Raw genomic sequence first — 9,722 nt, 5'->3', positions numbered from 1 at the left:
AATAATGGGAAACACTATATAAATATTGAGGATATTACTATTAATTAAATGAAACATTAATTGATCTTTGCAAATCAATGTGAAAGTTTAAAGGAAATCAAAAATGAGTTAAAAGATGAATGACTTCTCGGTAAAGCACGATTTTACCCGAAAAGCCTGAAAAACGGTAATTTCCGTACGATTTTTACCAAGTGAAGTTTAGAATATTAAATACGCTTGGTTTATTAATTATAACTCCATTTCCTTTTATCCAATGGCCTTCCTCTTTTACCACGACCTACCCAACATCTCAGCCTATCTCCATATAAATTTTCATGAATTTTGAAGTTCATTTGCTGAGCCAAATAGGTCAATTACAGAAGCTGAAGTTCAGACAGCCCAACTATAACAGGTCCAACAATGATATGTTTGCTCAAGCATTCTCAACTCACTTCCAGCACAAATTCATGCAATTCAACTCTTCTATTACTTACACAACATCATAATATAAGATATATCAGAATCCCTAGTTCATGGCATATCAAGAACAAACTCAAAATCATCCATCTTGGTGACTTATGCAACTTAGACTTTGAATTCATGCATAACTACTTTCAATCATCTTAAATCACCTTCAAATCACTTCTCATCACTTCATCTTCACCAAATCAGATTACACAAACAAGCACCTCACTTCAAAGTTCATGGAATTCAAAAAGTAATCCATAGAAATGAAGGAGGAAGTGAAAATAACTAACCAACTTCAGCTTCTGTAATTGACCTATTTGGCTCAGCAAATGAACTTCAAAATTCATGAAAATTTACATGGAGATAGGCTGAGATGTTGGGTAGGTCATGGTAAAAGGGGAAGGCCATTGGATAAAAGGAAATGGAGTTATAATTAAATTAGTACAGGCTGCTCAGCATGAGAAAAATTGACATTCAGATTCTATAATTATGTCATTTAAAAATGCAAATGAGCTTTAAAAATTATGAAATTTTCCAGAACAGTACCCTAAGATGTTGGGAACCTACTGTCTTAAATTCAGATCATATAACACTTGGACAAGTATAGTGAAAATGAAAGAAAAAGCATGAGACTACATTCTAATGCTTAATTTACATTCTTCTAGAAGTGCATGTGTGTACATTGTGTAGTATGATCTTAATGTGAGTATTAATATCATGCTACAGCTGCTGAGAGAAAGGGAGTTGAGGAGAGGGTGATTAATAGAGGAAAAGGGCTAGGGGAGCCATCTAGTTCAGGTTAGTGTATATTATTCCTTTCCTACTTTTATTTAAACAAAATGAAATTGATTTTGCAAAATATTTTCAATGGATTTGCTTTATGAATTATAATTATATTCATAAGTTTTTAAAAAGGAAAAAGATTATTTTGAAAGCATACGACCGAATGATATTTGTAAATGAATTTTATGATTCTTATACTGTGAAAGAGGAGGACGTTGGCCAATTGATATCTGTAGTATGAGGGGTGGCCATGATTGAATGTTTTTAGCAGTGGTTGTGAAATGAAATGTTGTCCATTGTGATTTTGATATTAGTACATAAATGGAATGGTTTAAAAGTCTTACATCAGACATTTCTTTATAACAGATGAAAGAACCAAAAAGGAGTTTTACATTTAATAAGTAAATCTACTTTTCTACAAGATATAAATGAATGAATCAACAGTATTAAGTCCCTTGTAGTATACTTAGTAAGCATTTATAAGACTTAAGTGCTTATTAAGTATATATATTACGGGCGACATGCCATGTCTTACATTAAGGTAAGGTGTGACAGTTACGGTTCTGGTTCTAGGACTGTAACTGAAACCGTGAACTTAATGTTCAATTCTAGTTCTTTATTGTTTCAAATTGAAACTAATAGTTTTGCTTTGAAACTGTGAAAAACAATATTTTCAAATAACTCTCAACTTACTTTTTTGTTTTTCTACATTTTTTAAAGTAATTTTTATTAAATTGATTCAGTTTTTTTTCAATAGTAATATTTATTATTATTATTATTATTATTATTATTATTATTATTATTATTATTTCTTCAAGTTAAAAATTTTAAAAAATATTTAAAAAGTTTAAAATATACTCTCTCCGTTCCATTTTATTTGCATGGTTTGACAAAATACGCACATTAAGTATTTAGCACACAAAATTTATTTTATCCTTTTTTTACCCTTAATTCATTGAAGATATTAATAAAAATTCCTCATTTAATAAAGGATTATAAAGGTTATTATGGAGAAAATAATTATTTATATGTCTAAATTTAGAAACCTTGAAACTATTTTGGAAAATCTAAAAAAGGAATAATAAGTAAACAAAATAAGACGGATGAAGTATTATTTAATTTTGGTTTAAAATCGGAAAAAACCAAACTAATGGTTTCAAAACCGTCTAAAAGCGGTTTGGTTCCAATTTAATTTTGTTTTATAATCAAAACTGACGATTGGAAATTAGAACTGCGGATTTTGGAACCGTGTTATACCAACAAATGTTATGATAAAAATAGAGTGTATAGTGATGATAAAAAGAAGAGTATTTGAGGGCATTTTAATCTTTTTACCCCAATATAACAGCCTTAAAATTAAAAGAAATATCTATTTAAAACGAGGGAATCAAGCTCAGATGTATTATTCGATCAAATTGTGTGAACTACTTACAAAATTTGGTCGGGGATGAAATAATAATTTTTCCTAAGTGAAAGGATAATTTTGTCAATTTGAATATACGCCGAGGTAATAACATTATTCCTTCTCCCTGCAAAAGTCTGGCAAATATGACTAAAATTCTATTAATCTGAATGCTCGGCATCAGAGTATCATTCTAGCTTTGCCTTTGCCCTACCTTTCGACCTAGATCCTTCAACAATTTAGCCCGTACACTGGGAAGGGAACTCCATAAGCTCAAGTACTGTTCTGCAATGGCCAATTCCTCCGGTACACTTCCAGTGAAAGCTCCCATCACTCACGTCATCTTCGACATGGATGGTCTCTTACTCGGTAATTTCGTCAAATATTTTTTCGTCGTCGGGTTTTTCTCTTTGTCGATTGACGGGTTGATATATGTTTTATAGTTAATGTATGTACTTGTTTGTTTGTTTTGTACTAAATCTTACTAAAATGAGATTTCTGAGATTGATTGGTTAGTTTACTGCTCTATATATTCACATAGCTCTAGTTCCTTTGTTATACGACTAATTGGCAATTGACATTTTAATCATGTTAAAGAATCTTTATAAGCCTCGTAGAATGGAATCAAAATACATTTCTAGTTGTAACTGGAAATCCAGTAGATTCCATTCCGCACTTACCAAACAGAGCCTTAAATCATTCAAAATGGATTCTTATGGTGAATAAGATTGGCGTGTTATCTTGCAACTAGATCCTTTGTTTTTTTTTTTTTTTTTTTTTTTGGGATGTTAATGCATTGGCTAACACCATTGAATTGTTTGGCAAAAAAATGCAAATAATGTTGTGAGATTTTAAGTTGCACCGACTGTGAGAATGAAATTTTAGATTTAATGGTGGTTGCTAGTTTCCTTCTCCAAGATCTATGACAAATAACACACTAAACATGGAATTCTGAGGTTCACCATTTACCTAGTTGGCAGTTTCCTACTGCTCTATGCGTGTTTAATTAAGTCGAAGAGAATTGATGGATTTAAGGAGGGGAAGACTTGCTTTAAACTAACAACTTTCTGAGAGAAGGATAATTTTGGTGAATTTAGCAAGAATTAAGAATAGAAGTTTTTGAGTTGTGAGGCATGTTTTGGCTAGTATGTGAATTATTTCATCGTATTTTAAATAATTGAAGTGACTTGGTTGGTCTTTGTGCAGTACAAAATGACTTGTTTTGAAAAAAAAAAAAATGCAGTATTTTGTATCCCTTTCTAGTGGATTTTTACCAGTTTCTAATTTTAGAGGGTTTTGAAAAGGAAGGACTGAGTGTTTTTTGTGGCCTTTTGGTTCTGTTCAAAAGCTGTGGAACATAGCGCACTTATCTGTAAACAAATGGTGTGGAAGAATCAAAAGGATTAGCTTGATGTTTTCTTGGATTTACTATTCACAGTATGGCAGTATGTCGCACATCAGTTTTCACTGTATTTTAGCAGGGCTTTAGCATGACATTAACAATAATAATAAAAAAAACTGTCTTATGCTTTTCTGTAATGCGAGTCTAGCATATGGGTTATTCTAATGCCTTATCTTATCCCACTTAGCATCTGTTTGTCCAGTTAGATTAATTTTTCTTGCAGATAGATCATACAGGAAGTAATGTTTGTTGGATTATGTCAATTTGTGGCATTTATTTTGATGCGGGTCCAGCATTTGGCTCTCTACCAACAAATAATTCCTTGGACCTGTGAACATGAGGCTACTATTTATTTTGCTGCGTATTTTAATTTCTCACTCCAAACAAATAAATCTGGACCCAATTTTTGCATCCCAGATATCCCAAATTCCTAGTCTTCCAGTCCTAATCTATGTATTAATCATGCAGATTTATTCCTTTAATCTGTTCATTAAGAAATGAACTATATATCTGATGAACTTTCCACTCCATATATCAGACACAGAGAAATTCTATACTGAGGTCCAGGAAATCATACTTGCCCGATACAATAAAACTTTTGATTGGTCTCTAAAGGCAAAAATGATGGGGAAGAAAGCAATAGAAGCAGCTAAGGTTTTTGTTGAGGAGACTGGGATTAGTGATTCTCTTTCGGCTGAGGACTTTCTTGTAGAAAAAGAGGAGATGCTGCGGAACATGTTTCCAACAAGTGATCTGATGCCAGGTATTATTTGTAGCAATAATTATACATTGATTTAGTATACTTTTCAGTCTTCATCTCTTGAGCATGACTGCAACTTTGATAAATTGAGGCTTTTTATTTTTTTCTTGTCATTTTTTTTTGTTGGTTGGGGGGGCGGGGGGGTGGGTGGGTGGTGTTTCCCTGCAATTCAACCAGATGGGTGAATAAAACTGTCCCAAACTTGAAGTGACTTGACTCAAATCCACATGAAAGCAGTGGCACTCAAAAAACAACCCTGACATAAAATGATCTTAATCATATAGAATAAGGAAAGTGATTATTAAAATAATATAATGATTTAATGAGTCTCTTGTGTAATTACACCAATATCCTCTCATTTTTCCCCCCCTCTGATCTTCTTTCTCTTTCTGCTCCATTAAATAGCTTTTGATATCCATTAAAATGGACTAGGCGCGTATTTGGAGGATGGGAACAATATTGAAACCATAACATTGAGGGCTGTTATAGATATTTTTTTTTTAAAAAAAAAAGGAAATGAGGAAAGTTACGGATTTTTAGTGGATTAACAATGTTTTTTCAATTAATGTTGGCAATTATAGAAAAGTTGGCCTTACCTGTTGTTGTTCGAAATGCTCTGTTGATATGGGTGACGTGACTTACTGTTTTAAGCTGCAGGCTCTAAATCTAGATAAGTTTGTACATCAGTAGTCTATTTGATATAGAGGTTGAAGCTGCTTTTCCTAAAACACCTTTTAGATATTTTTTTAATATCCTTTAAACATGTGAAGTTCACCTTAAAAACATTTTTAATGACCTTTTAACATATTCAACATGTTGCTTTTCTTGATAGCAACTCAAGCAGCAGTGCCAAACAGGCTGGCCCTAAGAAGATTCCCAAATGATGTTTAGACAGATCTAACTTGTCTCCTATTTTGATGAAAGAGGATAAAAAAGGAGTACTAATATAGGAGCTCGCTTTGGCTTCTGGCTTGTAATTTTGGTTTTCTTTGTCTTGCAACCATCCAAAGAGGAAGTATAGAAAGAAGAAAAGCACAAGTCACTTGATGGAAACCGCAAAAAGAACAAGAAACATAAATAATCTGAAGTTCTGTTGACCTGTATGGTATTGTTCTGTGCTGGTTTTAAATCCTGTTTATAAGAAGATTTAGTTTGAAAAATAAGTACAAATACTGAGGCATAGAGCGATTACATGCTTGTTATGAGACTAAGATCGATTATGCTCACATATTTAATTCTTCATTTATTGTAGGAGCTAGCCGTTTGGTCAAGCATCTCCATGCAAAAGGAATACCAATTGCTGTGGCAACTGGGTATGTTTTATCTGTTTCCATTTCTTACAAGTTATATGTTTATTTTGTCCGGAATAGATTTCTGGATCAGATTTATCTCACTTGTTCTTCCAAGTTTATGAATTCTATTTAATAGGTATATATTTCAGTTCTCGCAGACGGCATTTTGAATTGAAAACACAAAGACATGGTGAGCTTTTCTCCTTGATGCATCATATTGTTCTTGGGGATGATCCAGAAGTTAAACAAGGCAAGCCATCACCAGAATTATTCCTTGCAGCAGCCAGGAGATTTCAGGTAAGTTTGATGAGGTTTTTCTATTATCATATCTGGTGGTAGTAAAATCTGCTGGGATATTTGATTGATTCAGTTTATGGTTTTTCCCCCTAAGTTAGCTTTATTAATTTTGACATCGAGAATTAGCAAAATAACAGTTTTGATATTTGTGAATGATAGGGTGGTCCATTGGATCCACAGAAGATTCTTGTTTTTGAAGATGCACCCTTAGGTGTTCTTGCAGCTAAGAATGCTGGAATGTAAGTATTGTCCAGTATTCTTCCCACATATATGGTGTGTCAATTGCAAATTTTCTATCATAGTAAATGGTTTTCTTCCTTTCCTACAAATGCCATAGTTTCTTTAATGGTAGGATCCATTTAAATCTATTTTTTTTTATCAAATGTGATAAAAGAATATGATCATGGTTGAATTTATCCACATTGTAGCAAATATAAAATATGTGCTACGAAAGTAACGGGATTTGGTGGGCTATGTAAGTGGATCATGTTATGCGACTTGCACAACATATGCTTTCTGCATCATGTTATATTACCAGTGGGAGTGGAACTGTAAAATCGAGTTTTGGGAACCTCAATAGGATGGTGTCACAAGATAATGTTTCAAACTAAAATTTTGTGTTCCGATTATATATGTAACAAACCAAACCAGAATAAGAAATATAAGCTCATTAGACTTCAATCATTTTAAATTAAATATTTCTTTCTATATATGTGTCTGTATTAAATAATTGATATATGGTTATAACATATTTATGTTTTATGTATTGGTTAAGTTTCAAAAATGTGTTCTAAAACTCATTTTCATTTAGGATAAATACTCAATTTGTATCTTGAACTTTCCTTTGATGTGTAATTAAGTTTAAAATTGATTTTTGGATCAACTTAGGATAGGAATTATGATTAATGATCAACTTTGTCCATTGTTTGACAAAAATAATGAAATATTGTTTTTATATTTTAAAAATATTCCTAAATAATAAAAAATGTTTTGAAATAAAAAATGAAAATAGAAACAGAATACAAGAGCTCATCCTGTCGTCCTCCCTTTCTTCTCAAACATTTGTCTCTCCTCCCAATCATCAGTTCACAGTTCACTGCCACCAAACCATTATTAGTGTAGCCAATGTTGCCACCAACATCACAACCCCCCCTTTACTACATTCTCTAACCTTGACTCCTAACTTTAATACTAAGCCCTCATGATTTTGTGTACAGCACTATCAAATCTTATGCTTTAATAAATGAAAAACAAATATAATACCTTCATTGAGTTCCTATTGATGGAGGAAGTGGGAACTTGGCTGACAGGCATATGACTGACAAGGATGCATGTCTGGTTTTTGGACTGACAAACATATGTTTTGTGGCGACCTATTTGAAAATTTTCCCAAAATTGATGTAAAAGTTAATTTTGGATTAAATTGGACACAAGTTATTGGACTTCAAAAGAAATTTCAGGGGTAAATTAAACATTTTTCCCTTCATTTACTTCCATCAGAACTCTATTTTATGAGGGATAAATGTGATGAAAATATCTAATGTTGTGCTGCCTGAACTTTGCCAGGCACACCCTTAGTAACCTATTTAATGTACTTGTTTATGCATATTGTTTTTCACAATCCTGAGGCATATATACACTTGGCTACTTGCCATATTTGTGTTTGGGATTTTTAATTCCCTCTCCCTTCCAAAATAAATGGGACAGCCAACTTTTGTTGCCATCGCAAGTGGAATTAATCGAAATGGAATAAAACTTACAAACATGGATTTCAATGAATAGCAAAAGCAATTTTCTTTCGACATCTCAATGAATTGAAGATATTGAATCAGTATAGAGCTTTTGGTTTGGATGCCTTGGAAGTTTCCTGAGGCCTTTTGTTAATTATTTTATAGCGTTTTTCTCTTCTAATTGGTCTTCTCTCTTACTGAAGAAGGCCAGTCGAGCTGCTTTTTCCCGATGCAACACCTGATATAATTCTATTTCTTTATTGCAGTCTTTAATGAAGCAAAATCAAACCAAAAAGCGTACGCTTCGACTTTTTAAAACCTTAACAAAAATGATGATTGATTATTCTTTCTAAACGAATTTGCGTTAACTCATTTTGGGTCTAGACATGGTACCACACTTTAGCTTATTAGAATACAAATCCTGGATTTAAATGTCTTATCTAATGCATTTGCACTCATTGTATAGTTATAATTTTAGTCACTTTGTTGAATGTCTATTCATTTAGGTTATATTTGGTATATGGCATAATGCAACGTAATCAAATATGTTTTTATTTCAGTTGAGTGGCGTCTGATATACTGAAAATTTTATTCGACACCAGAATAGTCCCTCTGGCACTAATTGTTGCATACACCATGCAGGAATGTAGTAATGGTTCCAGATCCAAGGTTGGATAGCTCTTATCATGGAAATGCAGATCAGGTTTTAAGCTCGCTGTTGGAATTCAATCCAGGTTATTGGGGTTTGCCTTCTTTTGAAAATTAGGAAAGCTAAAATTTGCAGATTTTAGAAATAAAAATAATCTCTTTTACTGCTTTTCAATTGATATGATTTTAGGCATGTCCTTTCTGGTTTGCTCTTTGGGCATACGTTTTAATTCTCATTTTACTATCCACAAATTCATTTCTATGAAGGAATACTCATCATTGATCATACTGATATACTTGTTCTTGAAAGGGCAGAAGCCTACATGATAAAGACACATATGTGAAGAAATAGTAACAAGGTGCAAAAAGAATATTATATGGGTTCTTGTTTTTTCACTTCAAGGTCCTTTAATAATAAGAGATATTTTTTTTCACTCCGTTAACAATTAAAGGTTTAGTGCTTTTTTAAGCGGTGAATTTATGTTGATATGTCATGGGCATGTTTGTATGTCTGTGTTTTTTTTTTTTTTTTTTTTTTTTTTTTTTTTTTTATCAATTTTGATTGCAGTTTTTATTCAGTGATGCAATTTTATCTTCTCCTATGAGGAGTGCCTTTATTTTTATTTTAAAAGAGCAACTTATTACTAATAATATTTTTTGTCAATATTATATAATAATTTTTATTAAATGCTCCAATATGAACTTCTCAAATAATGACTATTGCATTGCAAATATTTAAAGGTAAAGGAATTGTATGGTTTCAACTTCGAACTTACTTCGTATTAATACAGGTACTTGAAAATAGAATTATTGGTGAATAATTAAAATCAATTTCCAGTAACTAATTTAAACACTTTCTTTCAATAATTTAAACACACCAACTTTTCCTTTTCGTCTCTATTTTCGCATCCTGCCAAAATTTATTTATATTTGCCTTTTCTTTTGCTTTTGTCTCACATAA

At 32.1% G+C, this 9,722-nt stretch overlaps 1 protein-coding gene across 1 annotated transcript; it reads left to right on the top strand.

Moving 5' to 3' along the window:
• Positions 1-2,755: 2,755 nt before the first annotated feature.
• LOC105635587 ((DL)-glycerol-3-phosphatase 2) lies at positions 2,756-9,195 on the top strand. The gene is made up of 6 exons (XM_089725332.1): positions 2,756-3,001; positions 4,573-4,797; positions 6,047-6,107; positions 6,236-6,383; positions 6,543-6,622; positions 8,756-9,195. The coding sequence occupies exons 1-6, from the start codon at positions 2,923-2,925 to the stop codon at positions 8,877-8,879; spliced, it is 717 nt and encodes a 238-aa protein (XP_089581458.1). The 5' UTR covers positions 2,756-2,922; the 3' UTR covers positions 8,880-9,195.
• Positions 9,196-9,722: the final 527 nt, after the last annotated feature.

The sequence above is a fragment of the Jatropha curcas genome, chromosome 8 (assembly GCF_041381405.1).
Source record: "Jatropha curcas cultivar XTBG-Jc1 chromosome 8, XTBG_Jcur_1.0, whole genome shotgun sequence".
NCBI lineage: Eukaryota > Viridiplantae > Streptophyta > Magnoliopsida > Malpighiales > Euphorbiaceae > Jatropha > Jatropha curcas.
The sequence above is the reverse complement of the archived record's forward strand: the minus strand, read 5'-3'. Positions and strand labels throughout refer to the sequence as shown.

Excerpts from the sequence above, each read along its gene's own strand:
- LOC105635587 (XM_089725332.1), top strand. The coding sequence starts at position 2,923 with ATGGCCAATTCCTCCGGTACACTTCCAGTGAAAGCTCCCATCACTCAC. Across the intron at positions 3,002-4,572 it reads CATGGATGGTCTCTTACTCG|ACACAGAGAAATTCTATACT; the intron begins GTAATTTCGTCA and ends TCCATATATCAG. Across the intron at positions 4,798-6,046 it reads AACAAGTGATCTGATGCCAG|GAGCTAGCCGTTTGGTCAAG; the intron begins GTATTATTTGTA and ends CATTTATTGTAG.